Consider the following 20,482-nt stretch of genomic DNA (forward strand, 5'->3'; position numbering starts at 1 on the left):
TTTAAAGAAGCAACCAATATTATTTGAATTTATGAACACGGACACTTCTCATTACAAATACTTTCTCGATGGAACTCTTGAAAAAAAGAGAAAGAAAGAAAGAAAGACAATGAATTTCACCTCCATGTTGTCACCCAAAAGAACGAGAAACATTTGGTCCATCACTGGGAGAGATGAAACACACTGTTATTGTTTTGAAAACAGCTTTTACATTCAATAGCATCTCCTCTTTGCAGCCCTCCCAGCGCATGCAGCCTGAGACTGAAACACAAACGATTTACAAAAATCAACAAAACATTTAAAAAAAACAATTAGAAATGTGTTTTCCACATTCGGACACAACAGAGGAAACTGGTGGGAGGAGCTGTAGGAAAACAGGCTCATTGTGACAGAAACCACATGTTTGACTCCGTGCCATCGATTACAATCCAGCCATTACAATGAGCCAGTCCTTCCATAGCTCCTCCCACCAGCCTCTTCTGATACGCACGCAGCACATGGGGGGGGGGGGGGGGGACAGGCTTGTCTGAATGTTTTCCAATCTACATGCGTTAAGAGAATGTTGTGTTAAGGCTGGCATAACCGTCACTAAGAAAAACAAATGCTTGCTTGTCATAATTTCTTTGCGCTTGTCATATTGTTCAGCTCTGAAAGCCTTGAAGAGGGATGTTTCCATTCTGTGACTTGATACACACTGATTGACTGGACTGGCTAGCTTTGGGGAGTTTTTCAATGTCCTTATCAGAGGTGTATCCAAAAAGTGAGCAAAATATGATGATTTGACGTGCTGATGGGGCTGCTGTTGCACAGAAGCAGTACATGGGAGAAACAGCTAATGTCGGGTGTACACTGCACGACTTTTAAAATCCTAACATCGCTCAGCCTCTCACATTAAACAAACTTTTTTCCCCTGTAGTTTTTAGTCTTGCCAACGTAGCACAAATGGGGGTGACACACGCCAAGATTCTTCACTTGGTCGTGAGGATTCTCGGTACCACCCCGCTGTCTCATCAAAACATTGACGTGATGATGTGATTGGATTGTTAATGTTACTAGAACGAGCTGTGGCTCAAAGCAGCCTCGTAAACGTTTTCAGTCAGACATTCACGCTTGCCATACAGAGTTGAAATATCTAGCCAACATTTTGAATGGAATAACATTGCTTGTGAACTTCAGAGCTGTTTAACAATGTGACACTTTGGCTTTGATTAAAGGCAAGTACAAATGCATACTAGTAGTCATGGCTTCTGCTTGAGAGTCGAAACAACGTCATCATCTAACTGGCTTCTTCTCTGGCGAGCTCTCATTGGCTCTTTCCGATCACCATTCTCAGAACTTGTCGATGCACAATCTCACACTTCCAAGAGCATTGTAGATCTTGTGCCGACAAAAATCAAACGTTTGAAAATATCGGGACGTCTGGGACTGCTCAAAGACGGGATCAGTAGCCCTGAGATTGCATCTCTGACCCGCTCACATTAAAGGAGTAGGCAACGACAGTTTGTCTCCGATCTCAAAATCTTGTCTGGGACAGCTAAATCGGGGCCAAAATCATGTAGTGTACACCCAGCTTAAGTGTGTAAGTGTGTGTGTACGTCTTGGTGATGACACGCACAGATCCCTGAGGTGGATTCTATTGCCATATAAACACCCTTGGTAAATGGTATGTGATAAACACACACACACACTCAAACACACCGGCACGCACATGCACACATTCCATGGATAAACGTTACAGTACAGATACTCCACACGCGCACGCACGAACACACACACGTAGAGGGGAGAGGGGCCTGCATGAACGCCCCCCCCCCCCCCCTCTCTCTCTCTGAAGGGGCATTGAAATGGCAGCAGCTCTTCAAGTTCACTGGTCTTCAGTCCACCCCTCCATGTCGGTCGTAGCCCGGGGCGCCGGGATCAGATGAAAGGGTTTCGCGACATTCCTCTACTCGGGTAAACATTCCCCTGAGAGAGGGAGGGAGCGAAGGAGGGAAAGAGGTTGGGAGAGTGAGAGAGCGAAGGAGATGGTGAGGGAGAGGGAGAGAGTGAAGGAGAAGGTGAGGGAGAGTGAGAGAGCGAAGGAGATGGTGAGGGAGAGTGAGAGAGCGAAGGAGAGCTCCTACTGTAAATGTACTACTCCAGAAAAGCCCTCAAACACCAATGAACCGTTCATTCCTGTTGAATTAAGCTTCAGCATGATAATTAAGCAGCTCCTATCCAAATCCCCAGCAAACACCGCTCAAGCTATTGAAGTGCACTTAATGCTCATTGTGGTTGTGTTGCTGTAGTGTGGTACTCACAGTGAATGGGTTCACTGACATTGGACAAGGAACTTTGGGCTGAGAGTCCGGTGCAGGGAAAGAGGCAAAACCTACAAACACAACAACACCCCCAAAGCCAGAGACACATTAAGACCAAATACTAATACATCAAATACTATACTAGTCTGACAAATATAGGACCACATGGGAATTGCCATTCAACACACATTGAAATCAACCAGCACCCAACATGAAAGGGAGAGTAAACAAAGAAATATAATTACTAGAATGGGCAACGCCCCACCAACCATGGCAATATCACTAATTCAACATTTCTGGGTTGTAACTTTATATTTAGGGACTGAGTTGGTGTTGTGTAAGCAGGGGAGGGAAGATGCTGGTAATCATCATTAGCTGTGGGGTGACATGGCATGCTGCTGTGGTAGCGCAGCCATCAAACACCACACTACTGGCTAACTTTTGTGTTTCTTGGCAAAGCATGTACTGTACTTTGTATATACAGAATGCAAAACGGCAAGTGCTATTTTCGTGTGGTCCTGTACTGGATCGTTGGAGAACATTCTCGCAATTCTGTTGGCAGAATAGAATAGGAAAGAGCAGAGCTTAGAAGAATAGAATAGAACGATTGTTGACTTCTACTTGCCGTTGGTTTCCTGTTTGTTGGCATGCTCATGAGGAAATGCATTCTGGGTAGTGGGAGCTGGGAAGGTGGCAGACGGAGGAAACACTGAGGTGGGAGAGGCGACAAACCCACTGGAGTCACCTAGAAGAAACACAACACTGGGGTGTCATCTTGTGTCCTCCAATACACCGCGAATCCAGGGGCCTTGTACATGGAGCAGATGTTATTCTCAATTCTCCATTAGAACCGCTTGTTAATGATGTCTAAACTACAGTACTAACTCATGAACACGGTCTATAAACTACTTATATACAGTTTAACATGTTAAAAGAGTACCTTCATGTAAACTGTTACTGGAACATTCTTGACCTTTTCCCCTTGGGACGTCCCAACTCTGACGTTACCCAATTGAAGTTGAAATGTCAAAAGGTTAAGGTAATTGTTGGGGTTAGGTAAGGGTTATGGTTAAGATTAGGGTTAGGGGTATGGTTAAGACTAGGGTTAGGGTTAAGGTTTAGGGTAGAGACGCCCCAAGGACGCTGGATTGCACTAGCCCTGCGGGAAACTTACCTCCTGAGGTGGAGCTGTGGAAGGGGTTACTGGGAGAGAGGGCAGGCTGCTGCTGAGAGCTGGAACAGGAGCTGAACGGGTTGGGGAAATCTGAGACATGGAGGTAGAGAGACAGAGAGAAAGAGGGAGAGAGACAAAGCGAGAGAGAGAGAGAGAAAGGGAGAGAGAGACAGAGAGACAAAGAGACAGGGAGAGAGAGACGAGAGAGAGAGAGACAAAGAGAGAGAGAGACAGGGAGAGAGAGACAAGAGAGAGAGAGACAAAGAGGTTAAGGGATTTGGTAATGTCTTTTAAAATCTTTCATGAGAAATATACACCCGCGTGATTAATTCATCTTTTTGTAACACTGCCTACTTGCAAATGTTTGGGATCCCGTCACGGCATCCACGCCTGGAGAGCTGAAGAAAGAAGGAAAAGAAGACGAAGGAAGGAAGGTGAGGATGAGGGAAGACCAACTATATACAGGGCCTTCACAAAGTATTCACATCCCTTGACTTTTTCAAAATGTTGTCTGTGTTACAGCCTGAATTTAAAATGGATTGAATTGAGATGTTGTATCACTGGCCTACACACAATACCCCATAATGTCAAAGTGGAATAATGTTTTTAGACATTTTTACAAATGAATTACAAATGAAAAGCTGAGATGTCTTGAGTCAATAAGTGTTCCAGGTTATCCAATGCCTTGCACAGAGCAGCACCTACTGATGGGTAAAAAAAACACTGAATATCCCTTTGAGCATGGTGAAGTTATTAATTACACGTCGGATGGTGTATCAATACACCCAGTCAACACAAAGATACAGGCGTTGTTCCTAACTCAGTTGCCAAAGAGGAAGGAAACTGCTCAGGGATTTCACCACGAGGCCAATGGTGACTTTATAACAGATACAGAGTTAAAAAAAAATAATAATGTGCAAATATTGTACAATTCAGATGTGCAAAGCTCTTAAAGACTTAGAAAGACTCACAGTTGTAATCGCTACCGAACATTTATTGACACAGGGGTGATGAATACTTTCGTACTTCCTTTTCAATGCATTTGCAAAAATGTGTAAAAAAAAAGTTTTCATTTTGTTCTTGTGGCGTATTGTGTGTAGATGGTTGAGAGAACATATATATTTTATCCATTTTAAATTCAGGGTGTAACAAAATGTGGATTAAGTCAAAGGGTATGAATTATTGTATTATTGTATTACTACATGTTTGAACATTAAAAAAAAAACTAAAACAATCCATTTACTATTGCAGTTGTCTCCAGCTCTGGTATAGGACTGTCATGAATTACTAAACCAAGGGTGTGCAGATATCCTGAGCAAATAAATCATCTTTAATAATCTTTTTGTATTGGGACCGGCGCATTTGCAATGCACGTGTACAGAGTTGACACATAGTCAGTTAACTTAATATGAAAGTTAAGTGTATTTGCTTGACATTGCATTCATTACCTGGCAGGAGTAGAACTGGAGGACAGGCGCTTCCCAAAGAGCGTGTTATACTGGCGTAGTCCACCGGGGGGTGCTAACAACAGACATTAAAACAATAGACAGACCATAAGCACAGGGCTTTAGCTGGAGCTTAATTCGAGAGATCAAGTGTAATTAGGTGGTAAGAGTACTTTAAATCACTTAGACATAGGATGCAAAGTTTCCACTCTGAGAGCTTGAGTCGTCAAGGTGTAAATGTATTGAGTGTAAAAGTGTAAAAAAAAAATCAACTGCTCTAGAGTTCAACGCTATATTCATCAAATTAAACTATGACACAGAAAAACAATACCTATCTGATTGCCTGGGGGAGAAGTAGTATGTATTGAATCATGGGAATAAAACAATATATGTTTAAACATGCCCAAAGCATTGTTCCTGCACATTTATGTTAGCATTAGTTATGTTAGCATTTAGTAGCATTGCTAAATCAAAACAGAAACATATTTCCAAAGTCATTCTGCTACAACCCAGCGGTGTAGCATTCAGAGCTGAAAGCACAATGGGAATTATAAACGTTATGCAATGTAGCTGACAACAACCTTTTATCTCTGTCTCTCACATACATGCACACACACACACACACATACACACACACACACACACACACACACACACACACACACACACACACACACACACACACACACACACACACACACACACACACACACACACACACACACACACACACATACACCCCCCCCCCCCACTCACTCCTTGTACCCTTACCTGTAAGTCCTGGTCCAGTTGCAGGTCCGGGTGATGTGTCAGGGAAGACACTGTTCAGTTGGGACAGGGCAGCGTAGCGGTCCTGGTGGTCTGTGTGTGTGTTGGGGCCGGGGGCTGGGGGGGCGACGCTGAGGGCACTGCGACTGTGCTGTTGGCTGAGCCCTCCAAAGTCCACACTCAGAGACTTAGGGAAGGCCCTGAAGGGAGCTGAGCCCCCCGAGGAGGCCACTGTACGACCTGGGAGAGCCAACAAAAAGATGGCCGACATAAGGAAGGCTGGGGGTGAGTTCGAAATGGCTCCCTATTCCCTCTATAGTGTACTACATTTGACCAGGGCCAAAGTAGTGAACTATATAGGTAATAGAGTGCATTTCAGACACAGCCCATGCATTTGTTTTTCTGACCATATGACCTGACCAGGCAATAGCCTCAACAGTCCAATATGGCAAATATAACCTCAATTCCTTATTGGGGCAATACTAGCTTTGCATAAACATTTAGCATGCTACATGTATTAGCAGCCAGCAGGATTTGGACTGAATCATAGCCTACTTTATCATACACTTCTTCATAGCATACTTATTTGGAATGTCAATGTGCATGATTAGAACTGTGACCCATATAGCTCACTACACTACTGCACCACAGCATGGTGGAATACCATTGGGCCCTCGTTGAAAGGAGCATTGGCTACTCTCTAAAAATAGTTTTAAATGTGTTATCTCTCTCTCTCTCTCTCTCTCTCTCTCTCTCGCTCTCTCTCCCTCCCTCCCTCCCTCCCTCCCTCCCTCCCTCCCTCCCTCCCTCCCTCCCTCCCTCTCAGGGTACAGTGTGTCTCTCCTTGACCTGGCCAGGCTTGAGATACACATTTACTACTGTTTTACAGGAAATTATGCAGTATGCACAACCACCAAATCTATTCTATTATTTTCTATTCTATTCCGCTGAATAACCATTCAGCACACTTTCAAATACTGTACAGGTTAGTGCCTTACCTAAAGTGAAGTTGTTTTTGAAAGTGCTACTGGCTAAGGAGGTAAACGTGAAGAGAGAGAAGGAAAAAGAGAAAGAAAAAGAGGGACCAGAGATGGGGAAGAAAATGAGAGATATGTAGGTAGAAGAAGACACCAGGAGTATATTTCATAAGACAACCAATCAGACAAGAGGTCAGTGTGGTCTGTACCTGAGGGTCGAGGGAGGGCAGGGAAGGAGGGGGCATGGCTATGATTTCCCATAGCCGAGGAAAGAGAGCCTGGACGTTGTCTTTCTATACCACTCAGTAGAGAGTCTAAGAGAGAGAGAGAGAGAGAGAGAGAGAGAGAGAGAGAGAGAGAGATGAGACAAGGAAAGAGAGGACAGAGACAAAGAGAAGGAGACGGGGAGAATAACAGAGAGAGAGAGAGAAAGATAGCGAGACAGACATAACAATAGAGAGAAGTGGAAAGAGAAAGAAAAAACAGGGTCAAATCATGTTGCCTCAGGTGCCATTATTCATAGTACCAAAAAAAGATGGTGAACAGTTCTACCTTTCATAGGGGGATCTCTGAAGCTCTGGGAGCGCGAGGGAGCACGGGCAGTGAACACGTCAGCCCTCATGTCCGCAGGGGAGATAGCGGGGACTCTGTCCCCCCAGGACGAGAGCTGGGACTGGAGGAGAGGCTAGACAGGGAGGGAACAAGACAGTCACCACACAGTGGGTGGGTGTATTTCCCCTCTGTGTTACATATCCTCATATAACCCTTCATTTATTATGAATCACTTTATCTTTGATGTGGAGACGACCTGGAGTGGGTTCTCTCTGTGTGTCGTATGACCTCACAGTATTCACCTCTCTCTACCTCTATTACTCTTGTCCACAGTAACACCTCTCTCTGCCTATATCTTTTCCTCTTTCTCTCTGTCTATCACTCTCCCTCCCCTTCTCTATCTCACGCTCTCTCTCTTTCTTCACCTTCTCTGATTTAATTCGATTCAATGCAGTTTTACTGACAGGAAATACAGCTCTGCCTCTCTCTCTCTCATTTCCTCAATCTCTCGGAGGTGTTATGTATCTCACCAGTGTGCGTAACAGTCTGGCTGAGGGGGGCATGGCGTGGGACTGGGCCTGGGCGGGTGTGGGGCCGTGAGAGATGGGTAAGGCCTGTACCCCAGGAGGGCTCCAGGGTCCCTCTACCTCCCTCCTGTTCTTGTTCTTCGAAAAATGCCTGGAAATAGTTACATGTTGCTGTGACTACGTTTGAGGAAGAGATTCTATCTCAATGAAACTAAACTAAACTAAAAAAGAAGATTTTCTCACGGTAAGTAAATGCACTGCCCTAAAAATTCCACAAATTCTGGTCAATGTGCAATTACAAATGATTTACTATGGAGCTTTGATCAGATTAGTTCAGAGAAGGTGAGATATGACATATGGATATCTTTCTGAATATATGATGATAATATTTCATATTTATTGATTTCCTCACCATTTCTTCTTCTGGTATTTGTCCTGGAGGAACTCCTTCAGTTTCTGGGAGTCCCTTGTGTCGAAACAACCTTCTGTCTTTGGATCAAAGGCACACAGCCAGGTCCTCCTCCCCACCTACACACACACGCACACACATGCACGCACGCACGCATGCATACACACACACACACACACACACACACACACACACACACACACACACACACACACACACACAATGATACAGAACATAAACAATACACATGCCTTCCACACATTAATTACATGTTTTAGTCACAGTACTGCATCTCACTGACATGAAAATGAATCACCAAGATGATTAATCATGACTAAATCTGACTGAAATATCCAGACTTTTCTACCTGATATTTGCGTTAGAGCAATGAATCAGACACTCATGCATACACTCACACACACAAAAATGCAATTATTGGGCATAAGCAATGCATTAGACACACACACACACACACCCACACACACACACACACACACACACACACACACACGAGGTGGTTTGGGTGTAACTGTGATGTTGCGTTCTGTTCACTGCACAAATTGGGCAGAGCAGCTAAATTCCTCCAGAAACCGTCTGCAACCACCAAAACAGTGCCATTATCTGGTCTGACTGATAAAGGAGGGGGGCATCAAGCATCCCCTTTTATCTCAAAAAGAGGGATAAGAAAATAGAGGAGATTCTACAACAGACTGGTCTAGAGAGGTGAGGGTTTGGATCTAATATTGTCTAGTTCACATAAAAAAAACTATTATGGGAGATGGATAAATCTACCTCACGTCGCCTCAATCCCTCTCAGGGTGGCCTCGGTAAAAGGATGTACATGTATCATTTATGATATCTATTTATAATACCTATGGTATATAATCTATTATTGCTCTATTTATCCTGGAACATCAAAAATGTATAGAATATTGAATGTTACGATTCCAAGTATGCATCACAATTGTGTTTTGTTCACCTTTTCCTGACGTTAAAATATTGAAGTCTCCAGCGGAGCACTGAAAAGAATTGTAATGAGGAAGGTGAAATATAGTTGGAATACTGTTAGGTCCCGCCTACAAGCCCAGCTGACTGTCAATAATGGATGCGGCCCGTTTGTCACTCACCTCGTTGCCATGGTTTTGCAGAAACTCCACTTCCTGTTGGGAGAAGGTTGTCATGGAGATAGACTTGACTCTGTGGGGAGGGTTGAGTCCTCTCCTGAGGCAGAGAGATTGGAAAAAAGAAGAAAAAACAATAAATGAGAGATGGAAGATGTGTAAAAGTGGGCACTTCACATTTGCTCTGCCTATAATCACATAAATCACTGAAGAGGAACACTCATGATAGAGAATTGAAGAGGAATGGGATGTAAGGGGGATTTAAAGTGTTCGAGAAATGGATGCCATGACAGGTGACTGTGAGAAAATGCGAAAATTGTCATAGTGCAAATGTATCTAGTGTAGAGGTTAGGCATACAAAACATGACATAATAGTTTGCTCATTTAGTGTGCAAAGGGTTTAAAGTTTAGACTATTCTTCTGTGCTCGTGACAAGAGTCTAAACCTGTGCTGAAATCTGGCCACTGCAAATTACTGAACCTTGCGACATGCTACAGCCATAGCCTATAATGTGTTGAGGACCTGAGCTGGCAACGGTCTGCATGCAGAATGTTACATGAACCAGAAAGAGACACCAAACCTGGGCCCCGACGAAAGGAAACGTAACACGGCGCGGTAAACGGGCACGCCTGAAAATGTTAAAGTAGTAGTAGTACAATTAACTCTAGCCATAGGAAGTTAACACAACAAGGGGCGACCTCGTAAATGAATACAGGGCGCATAGGCCACGTTAGGCTACAGTTTCACGTTTCAGTTCCTTCTCAATGCTCAAATATAACAGCATCTTCAAATATGCTCTGCAGATGCAGCATACCGGACATTATTATTGGTTAATAATTTGCATGCAATGGGCTTCTTTTATTTATAGGCATATATAATAGCCTCATGTGCGCAATAAGCATGTTATAGAAGCTATCCAAATATATATGTCCCTTGTGTATCCACCTACTTACAGCATTCCAGAGCACGACGTGCACACGAAGCAGCCCACGGTGATATCGATGTAAGTCACCCCCGGTTGACTGCACTCGAAGCAGTGTTTGTTTACTACAGCCTGGGCCAGCTCCCGGACCTTGCGGGCGCATATCTCTTGGCTGTCCCGATGTTTTCGGTTCGACATACTGCTGTCTCGGCCCGCTCTCGCCCGCTTTTGGTCTGGCGGAGAGGACTATAGCTCGTATAGTGGTGAGCCGATTACCACTGGCCCTCTACTAACCTCCCTTATTCCTCCCTCCGTTTACAGTATGTTACTCACGCCCGCATTATGAAAACGATGATTATGCGCCTCGCGTTTACGCGATTTGAGACCGATATTACCTGGATCTTCCTACATGCATGCGTCAGGCTATTTTGTGTCTTTAGCGGAAGTCAGAAATGAGGTCTTATCAAGCTGTCAATGAGTTTTACTACGTCGTAATAATTTGTCCATTGCTGCGGTATTCTCTTCTGGAGTGGAGAAAGACATCTGCCTCTCGCTCTAAATATCTCTCTCTCTGCTCCGCTCTCTGCTTGCCATACGCACACCCCCCTTTGGCATTATTGCGCTCGTGTCTGTCGTTCCATAAGACGCGGCTCTTTGGAATGATGACAGATTTTTGAAACCCAGATTGCCAGCTAAGGCAAGGACCAGAGGACCACACATACCATAGAATGGTAAATAAAATAACCCACACAAATAAACCAACATAGACGAGAGAGAAACAATTCACCATTCTAGTTTTATGAAATTATATTCTATACGCTGAAACAAATAGATGTTGATTAGTGTTATTTGATCAGAGCTGTCTGATGTGAGTTTATTTTCATAGTAACTCAGCAACAGACCTTTAACGGCTACATCACGCCCATTGCATGATGACGTCCGACACGAAAAATGTTTGTTTCATCTGTTTTCAATTTGTTAACCCTTCACATCACTCTCTAAAACCCATGCATATAGAACAGTAACATACAAATAAATAAAAACATAGGCTAGGCTATACAGGTCCAAAAGGGTTTGCCCTCGCGCCATTACGCACATGTAGTCAACTAATGTAGCTAAGGTAGTCAACAGACTGAAGATAGATTACCTACGCAAAATAAATCTCTCTTAAACACTTTAGATTGGGTTCAGATTTGACACTCGGAGCAGATCAGACAGTGCATGTAGGCCTAATGTAAGGACTTATTCTGGTCACAAGGGAGAGCCATGCGTGGTCAGGTCAGGCAGTAACTGACTGGCCGAGTCCCTGCAGCACTTGTCACTTGTCATGTGATCCTCCAAGCATTTCTGATGGTGCTGTTGTGGAGTTATTGACAATACATGTGTGTGTGCGTGTGTGTGTGTGTGTGCGTGTGCGTGTGTGTGTGTGTGCGTGTGTGTGTGTGTGTGCGTGCATATTTAACTGTCTCTCTGTACATGTACAAACATACACATGTGTTGTGCCAGAGAGACAAAAATGATGGGGCTAGAATAGACCATCAGCCACTGTGATGATCTGACTAGGCTAGTCAACCACAGACTAGCTACTGTGGCAATCAGACCTCTCTGGTTGCATAGCACTGTATGTTGTGATAATGTTGAGGTAGAGCTATTTTCGTGTGGCTCAAGAATATGTTCTGTTTTGAAATGTGTGTGTGTGTGTGTGTGTGTGTGTGTGTGTGTGTGTGTGTGTGTGTGTGTGTCCCAATTTATATGGGATTCATATGGGATTTATATGGGATGGAGGGAGTAGCTAGCACTTACCAAGCATAATTATCTCACATAAAGACCTATTGTACATTCAAACTACATTCACTCTCACTAAAAGAATGAATCACACAATTGACTGGTCATTGGGAATACACATCCAAGACTGAATCATTGGGAGCTTTTATGTAACTGGGACCTGGTGAGAGCCTAAAGTTCATTTGGTGCAAATATAAATGTGATCACAACATAAAAGGCATATGGGCATATAGGGTCCTTTCTGAGATGTGTACCCTTGCTATGAATAAGCCCAGGCATTTCCATGTAAAAAAAAGCCCCATGAGCACTAACAGGTGAAGTCCATAGGAGTACATCAAATTTGGTGTCAAATGAAAAGTCTATCTTTTTATGCTTTATTAAAACCATTCCGATTCTAAGCCCTGTCTAAGCTATATGGAATTGTTTTAAGAAGGTCATACCAAGGATCATTTAGCTATTTTATTTTCAAATTCAAGACCCATTGAAGCATCCCCAGTATATATTTCAAAAAACGATTTGATGAAAAATAATTTTTGGCCTTAATGCTATTAGCCCATAATAACGCATTGAATAACAGATTCATTACATGGAACAACAGATGGTCCCCCCCAAAGATCTAAATAAAGTTTGTTCTGAAGTGTCTCTCCTATATCTGAGCGATATAAGAAAGATTAGGAAACATTTATCCTTTTTTTTGTCCATGTATTTAACCCCATCATTTTGGCATTAAACTGTCTCCATATACAGTACCAGTCAAAAGTTTGGACATACCTACTCATTCAAGGGTTTTTCTTTATTTTTACTATTGTGTACAGTCGTGACCAAAAGTTTTGAGAATAACACAAATATTAATTTCCACAAAGTTTGCTGCTTCAGTGTCTTTAGATATTTTTGTCAGAAGTTACTATGGAATACTGAAGTATAATTACAAGCATTTCATAAGTGTCAAAGGCTTTTATTGACAATTACATGAAGTTAATGCAAAGAGTCAATATTTGCAGTGTTGACCCTTCTTTTTCAAGACCTCTGCAATCCGCTCTGTCATGCTGTCAATTAACTTCTGGGCCACATGTGACAGCCCATTCTTGCATAATCAATGCTTGGAGTTTGTCAGAATTTGTGGGTTTTTGTTTGTCCACCCGCCTCAATGGGATTAAGGTCTGGGGAGATTCCTGGACATGGACCCAACATATCAGTGTTTTGTTCCCAGAGCCACTTAGTTATCACTTTTGCCTTATGGCAAGGTGCTCCATCACGCTGGAAAATGCATTGTTCATCACCAAACTGTTCCTGGATGGTTGGGAGAAGTTGCTCTCGGAGGACGTGTTGGTACCTTTCTTTATTCGTGGCTGTGTTCTTAGGCAAAATTGTGAGTGAGCCGACTCCCTTGGCTGAGAAGCTACCCCATACATGAATGGTCTCAGGATGCTTTACTGTTGGCATGACACAGGACTGATGGTAGCGCTCACCTTGTCTTCTCCAGACAAGCTGCTTTTTTCCGGATGCCCCAAACAATCGGAAAGGGGATTCATCAGAGAAAATTACTTTACACCAGTCTCAGCAGTCCAATCCCTGTACCTTTTGCAGAATATCAGTCTGTCCCTGATGTTTTTCCTGGAGAGAAGTGGCTTCTTTGCTGCCCTTCTTGACACCAGGCCATCCTCCAAAAGTATTTGCATCACTGTGCGTGCAGATGTACTCACACCTGCCTGCTGCCATTCCTGAGCAAGCTCTGTACTGGTGGTGCCCCGATCCCGCAGCTGAATCAACATTAGGAGACGGTCCTGGCGCTTGCTGGACTTTCTTGGGCGCCCTGAAGCCTTCTTCACAACAATTGAACCGCCCTCCTTGAAGTTCTTGATGATCCGATAAATGGTTGATTTAGGTGCAATCTTACTGCCTGTGAAGCCCTTTTTATGCAAAGCAATGATAACAGCATGTGTTTCCTTGCAATTAACCATGGTTGACAGAGGAAGAACAATGACTCCAAGCACCACCCTCCTTTTGAAGCTTCCAGTCTGTTATTCAAATTCAATCAGCATGACAGAGTGATATCCAGCCTTGTCCTCGTCAACACTCACACCTGTGTTAACGAGAGAATAACTGACATGATGTCAGCTGGTCCTTTTGTGACAGGGCTGAAATGCAGTGGAAATGTTTTTTGGGGATTCAGTTCATTTGCATGGCAAATAGGGACTTTGCAATTAATTGCAATTCATCTGATCACTCTTCATAACTAAACGAACGGATGATGAACGGATGATCTCCGCATGTGTTGTTCCCACCGTGAAGCATGGAGGAGGTGTGATGTTGTGGGGGTGCTTTGCTGGTGCCACTGTCAATTATTTACTTAGATTTCAAGGCAAACTTAACCAGCATGGCTACCACAGCATTCTGCAGTGATACGCCATCCCATCTGGTTTGCTCTTAGCGGGACTATCATTTGTTTTTCAACAGGACAATGACCCAACACACCTCCAGGCTGTTTAAGGGCTATTTGACCAAGAAGGAGAGTGATGGAGAGCTGCATCAGATGACCTGGCCTCCACAATCATCTGACCTCAACCCAATTGAGATGGTTTGGGATGAGTTGGACCGCAGAGTGAAGGAAAAGCCCTCAACAAGTGCTCAGCATATGTGGGATCTCCTTCAAGACTGTTGGAAACGCATTCCAAGTGAAGCAGGTTGAGAGAATGCCAAGAGTGTGCAAAGCTGTCATTGATTTGTTTAACACTTTTTTTTGGTTACTAAGTGATTCCATATGTGTTATTTTTTATGTCTTCACTATTATTCTACAATGTAGAAAATAGTAAAACATATAGAAAACTCCTTGAAGGAGTAGGTGTGTCCAAACTTTTGACTGGTACTCTATACTTCCATTCACTGTTTCAACGTGTATAGGGGACCTTCAGACGAGTCTTGTGAGGCCTGTGGGCGTCCGAGAGCAAAACATGGAAGTCTCACCTTCACACAGACCTTTGCCACATATCATATTAGTGTGTAGTCCAAACAGTTCAGATGCTACAGACAGGAGTTGGCAGATCAGCTCTACTGACTTCAGACGAGTCTCCTGACACTTGTAGAGGTCATAGAGAAAACACGGAGAAAGAACACCACCGTGTTCATGAGAGTCTCATCTTTCCATAGATGTGTCATAATTGTAGACCAAACCATTCGGAAGCTACAGACGATTTTGTAAAAAAAAAACAGATTTTCGGGATGTCTCGTGCTCTAACAAACACCGCTCTGGCCCTGTCATCTTTTATCGCACATGCGGAAGTTCGACATAGGCAGACGCGGTGGATTGAGAGCATCCAATGCAAAAAGCTGATGTCACTAGCTTCAACTGAAGCTTATTTCCGCGGGGGGGGGGGGGGGGGGGGGGGGGGCGATGTCGACCTTTTAGGCATATATACATTTTTTAAACCATTTTCCATCATAAAAATATGGAATAAGTAAAGGCTTTGATTTCTGGTCAAACAGATGGAGAAAATGTCCTAGAAAACATCTAGCAGAAAAAGTCTGCTAGACTAAAGGTATTAGAAATACATTCAAAACACAATAATGTTGAAGTAAAGACCCCTCACACTGAGCACAAACTGGTTGAATCAATGTTGTTTCAATGTAATTTGTCAACATTTTGTGACGTGGAGTCTGCCTGTAAAATACATTTGATTTGAAGAAAAAAAAAATCTACTGTTGTTTTGAGGGTGTAATTTCAACCACAGGATTATGTCATCATATCAGCAAATTTTCAACATAGACAAATCTTGTATAAAGTATGTTGAATTTCTACCTTTGAAACCACGTCAGATCTTCAGCGTTATATCCAGTATCAGAAAAAAACTATAGGCTGGGCAGCACCTCCTGCTATTGTTTCAGTTCAACCCAGGGTTCAACTAACAATAGACAATACACTTGGTCCTAGGGTTTCAAGCTTTGGTTGATTTCAAATGTAATCTTCAAGTTAATGATGAACTAAACCAAAAATAAAAGTTAACATTAAGCCAGGGGCTCAGAGGAAACTATCCAAGCAGTAGATATTCTATATCTCCTTTAAATGTTGATAATTGGTTGTGTTGTTAACCAAACACAAGTCAATATTACTTTTGTAATACACTAAATAGCCTAAAGTTAAGGCTATCTTACAAACTAATGTAACATTCTCAGCCTCCTTCACTCATGCTGCCAAACATACCCTCGTAAAACTGACTATCCTACCGATCCTTGACTTCGGCGATGTCATTTACAAAATAGCCTCCAACACTCTAGTCAGCAAATTGGATGTAGTCTATCACAGTGCCATCCGTTTTGTCACCAAAGCCCAATATACTACCCACCACTGCGACCTGTATGCTCTCGTTGGCTGGCCCTCGCTACATATTCGTTGCCAAACCCACTGGCTCCAGGTCATCTATAAGACTCTGCTAGGTAAAGCCCCACCTTATCTCAGCTCACTGGTCCCCATAGCAACACCCACCCTTAGCACACGCTCCAGCAGGTATATTTCACTGGTCATCCCCAAAGCCAACACCTCCTTTGGCTGCCTTTCCTTCCAGTTCTCTGCTGCCAATGACTGGAACGAATAGCAACAATCACTGAAGCTGGAGTCTATATCTCCCTCTCTAACTTTAAGCATTAGCTGTCAGAGCAGCTTACCGATCACTGTACCTGTACACAGCCCATCTGTAAATAACACACCCAACTACCTCATCCCCCATATTGTTATTTATTTATTTATTGCTCTTTTGAACCCCAGTATCTCTACATGCACATCATCATCTGCACATCTATCACTCTGGTGTTAATGCTAAATTGTAATTATTTCACGTCTATGGCCTATTTTATTGCCTTACCTCCCTAATCTTACTACATTTGCACACACTGTACATATATTTTTCTATTGTGTTATTGACTGTATATTTGTTTATCCCATGTGTAACACTGTGTTGTTGTTTTTGTCGCACTGCTTTGCTTTATCTTGGCCAGGTCGCAGTTGTAAATGAGAACTTGTTCTCAACTGGCCTACCTGGTTAAATAAAGGTGAAATACATATATATATTTTTTAAAATCAACATTAAAATGAGTAAAACATCTATGGCCATATTTTGAAGTTACTGTAACTATCAATCTCCTGTAAATTGCTCTGGCTTAGAGTGTGTGCTAAATTATGAAACTGTCAATTTGGTTCTGCTAAGCACAGTGATAGCACGTTAATCTGTTGTATAAATAAATAACATATCGGAAGTTGTATTCCCGTAGGAACTTTGGTTGTGCTTTTACATGGTTGAGATCATTGTGATAACACATTGGGAATTCAACAAACTTCTGTCTGACATTTTGAGTGAGCCAATATAGGTTGACATCTCATTGGTCAATGTCTCTACCAAATATTACACACATGTCCACATTGAAATGACGTGGTATCCAACTAATATCAACAGTTATATTTAGATTTGCAGAAATGATTTGCCTTTTGTAAGGTTAAGAAAATATTGCCTCGTGTTTTGTCATTCTGTTTCCAAAAACCCACAAGTCTTTAAGATATTTTCAAATGTCGCTCCATCATGAGGAGAGAGGATAATAGAAGTTCACAAGAGTAACGAGTAATTTAGACCTACCAATTAGTTATTGTGTTTTTGCTGATAAATCATTTGGTTTATGATTTATTAAATGATTAAAATGTGTCATTCTGTTACCAAACCATTAACCGAATTACCCAAAAATCTGTAACAGAATTGGCTACTAAGGGAATTCATAGTTGTCACAAACCACCGTTGGGTTACCTGCTACTGTCCTCCCTTCCACTGGCGTACTATTATGTTCAGCTCATAACTGTTTTCTTTCTCTTTCACGTTTTTTACATTTTTTATTTCATTTAACCTTCATTTAACCAGGCAATTCAGTTAAACGCAAATTCTTATTTACAATGACTGCGTACCCCGGGCCAAACTGGGCCAATTGTGCACCACCCTATGGGACTCCCAATCACACCCTGTTGTGATACAGCCTGGATTCCAACCAGGGTGTCTGTAGTAACACCTCTAGCACTGAGATGCTGTGCCTTAGACTGCTGCGCCACTCAGAAGCCCTTGTTGAAGCAAGAGTGTGAAAACCATCTGTATAACCCCTCCCTCTCTCTCTCACTCTCTCTCTCTCTCTGTGTGTCTCTCTTCCCTCTTCTCTTTCTCTCTCTCAATTCAATTCAAGGGCTTTATTGTCATGGGAAACATATGTGAACATTGCCAAAGCAAGTGAAGTAGATAATAAACTCTCTCTCTCTTTCTCTCTCTCTCTCTCTCTCTCTCTCGTTAATGTCACCTCTCCTGGCTCTTACTAACACCTAACCATAAGTCCCCTCTCTTCCATTTACTGTAACTAGCCCTCTCACCAACTGAGCACTGACTGAGTGGTGCAGTGGTCTAAGGCACTGCATCTCAGTGCAGGTGGCATCACTACAGTCCCTGGTTTGAATCCAGGCTGTATCACATCCGGCTGTGATTGGGAGTCCCATAGGGAGGCGTAATATTGGCACAGCATTGTCTGGGTTTGGCTGGGGTAGACCATCATTGTAAATAAGATTTTTTCTTAACTGACTTGCCTAGTTAAATAAAGGTTAAATACATTTTAAAAATGTAAATGTCCATGGATGTTGAAAAGTAATTTAAATTTGGTCAGTCCAAATCTGAACCAATCATAGACGACCGTTTCACAAGTTTGGACAGTATAGTACAGTAAAGTAGAGTAGAGATAATAGGTCAGTAAAATACAATAAGGTACTGCACAGTAGGCCTAGAATTTAGTACAGTATAATTGACTGTATTGTACAGTACAGTACAGTGCTGAACTATACTCTATGGTACAGTACAGTACTGAACTATACGCTACTGTACTGAACTCTACTCTACTGTGCTGTATTGTACTATATTCTACTGTGCTGTACTGTGATTGATACAAATTTGGTCCGGTCCGGGCCATGCAAATTTGGTCTTGTTTGGGGCGGAGCTCATTAGAATAATAACCAGTCTGTAGAATAATACCCATACAAGCAAAGGAGGATAGTACATTTTTCTACCAATGTGTACTTATTCAGGATACATCACCATTAAGGGAAGGATGTTCATAATTATGCATGTCTTTATAATGCAGATCAGGGACCCATGATGTCATTCTGTTACTGAGTGTTAATCCACTTTACTTAGGCCTACTGTAGTTCAATAACCAAAATATTTTTTTTTAAAACTCATGTTGTCATATTTTAGCTGACACCCCATTCTTGCTGCAGACATCTTTGAATCTTAATTTGGGGTAGATCTTTAACAGAGTTTTTGGAAAACATGGTCACAAAAAACTGAGGGAGATTTTACCATCACTCTACCAAACATTACTTCTGCACTGTTCTTCAGGTAAATGTGTTTTTGTAACATTTTGTGTGGAAATTGTTAAAACTAGTCCTTATGCATGGTGTTTGGTTTGTTTCACTTTGCATTTGATGGTTTTGTTTGGAATACTTTTCAAGTCTCAGCTTAATTCTGTTACCATGGAATTGCCCACCTACAAAACAAAAATCCACATTTATGCAACCATTGTTATAATAACTACCTCTTAGAATAAATTGAATATTCCACTTATCCCAGGTGCAATTTCCCCCTCATAGAATCATACCCCCTTCATGTTAACCATTTCCTTACCACCACATTACTGCCCACTGTCTTTTTGCTGTTAGTCAGAGAGGAAGAGGCGAAGCGAGAGGTTTTATTCTGCCCAAAATCTGAGGAATATTTACAGTACCAGTCAAAAGTTTGGACACACCTACTCATTCCAGGGTTTTTCTTTATTCTTACTATTTTCTACATTGTAGAATAATAGTGAAGACATCAAAACTATGAAATAACACAATGTAGTAATCATGTAGTAACCAAAAAAGTGTTAAACAAGTAAAAATATATTTTATATTTGAGAATCTTCAAAGTAGCCCCAGTTTGCCTTGATGACAGCTTTGCACACTCTTGGCATTCTCTCAACCAGCTTCATGAGGTAGTCACCTGGAATGCATATCAATAAACAGGTGTGCCTTGTTAAAAGTTAATTTGTGGAATTTCTTTCCTTAATGCGTTTGAGCCAATCAGTTGTGTTGTGACAAGGTAGGGGTGGTATACAGAAGATAGCCATATTTGGTAAAAGACCAACTCCATATTATGGTAAGAACAGCTCAAATAAGAGAATAGAAATGCCAGTCCATCATTACTTTAAGACATGGATGTTAGTCAATACGAAAAATGTCAAGAACTTGTGCAGTCGCAAAATCCATCAAGAGCTATGATGAAACTGGCTCTCATGAGGACCGCCACAGGAAAGGAAGACCCAGAGTTACCTCTGCTGCAGAGGATAAGTTCATTAGAGTTACCAGCCTCAGAAAGTGAAGCCCAAATAAATGCTTCACAGAGTTGAAGTAGCAGATACATCTCAACATCAACTGTTCAGAGGAGACTATGTGAATCA

The 20,482-nt window shown here is 42.3% G+C and overlaps 2 protein-coding genes across 3 annotated transcripts in view; one reads left to right on the forward strand and one right to left on the reverse strand.

Annotated features, from left to right (window-relative positions):
• On the reverse strand, positions 1–10,815 carry agfg2 (ArfGAP with FG repeats 2). 2 transcript variants are annotated; one of them, XM_036987551.1, is made up of 14 exons: positions 10,227–10,815; positions 9,280–9,373; positions 8,156–8,271; positions 7,747–7,894; positions 7,217–7,349; positions 6,874–6,978; positions 6,686–6,718; positions 5,691–5,927; positions 4,923–4,995; positions 3,829–3,872; positions 3,475–3,564; positions 2,926–3,045; positions 2,301–2,371; positions 1–1,965 (listed from the first exon to the last, which is right to left on the reverse strand). In XM_036987551.1, the coding sequence occupies exons 1-14, from the start codon at positions 10,391–10,393 to the stop codon at positions 1,918–1,920; spliced, it is 1,479 nt and encodes a 492-aa protein (XP_036843446.1). In that variant the 5' UTR covers positions 10,394–10,815; the 3' UTR covers positions 1–1,917. The 2 variants fall into 2 exon arrangements, with proteins under 2 accessions (XP_036843446.1, XP_036843447.1); XM_036987552.1 differs by lacking the exon at positions 6,686–6,718 and having other exon boundaries at positions 10,227–10,813.
• Positions 7,889–20,482, forward strand: part of acap1 (ArfGAP with coiled-coil, ankyrin repeat and PH domains 1) — a 36,278-nt gene continuing 23,684 nt past the window's right edge. Inside the window, exon 1 of the mRNA XM_036987550.1 lies at positions 7,889–7,987. The gene's annotated coding sequence lies outside the window, so the exon portion shown is untranslated. The remainder of the gene's footprint in view (positions 7,988–20,482) is intronic.

Source organism: Oncorhynchus mykiss, chromosome 9 (assembly GCF_013265735.2).
Source record: "Oncorhynchus mykiss isolate Arlee chromosome 9, USDA_OmykA_1.1, whole genome shotgun sequence".
In the NCBI taxonomy this organism is placed as follows: Eukaryota; Metazoa; Chordata; class Actinopteri; order Salmoniformes; family Salmonidae; genus Oncorhynchus; species Oncorhynchus mykiss.

What these genes read in the sequence shown, in the direction of transcription:
- agfg2 (XM_036987551.1), bottom strand. Translation starts at nt 10,393, where the DNA reads ATGTCGAACCGAAAACATCGGGACAGCCAAGAGATATGCGCCCGCAAG. An exon ending in AACTGGACCAGGACTTACAG is followed by an intron (nt 4,996 to 5,690) that starts GTAAGGGTACAA and finishes GTCTGTTGTTAG; the next exon opens with CACCCCCCGGTGGACTACGC. An exon ending in GGGATCCCAAACATTTGCAA is followed by an intron (nt 3,565 to 3,828) that starts GTAGGCAGTGTT and finishes TCCATGTCTCAG; the next exon opens with ATTTCCCCAACCCGTTCAGC.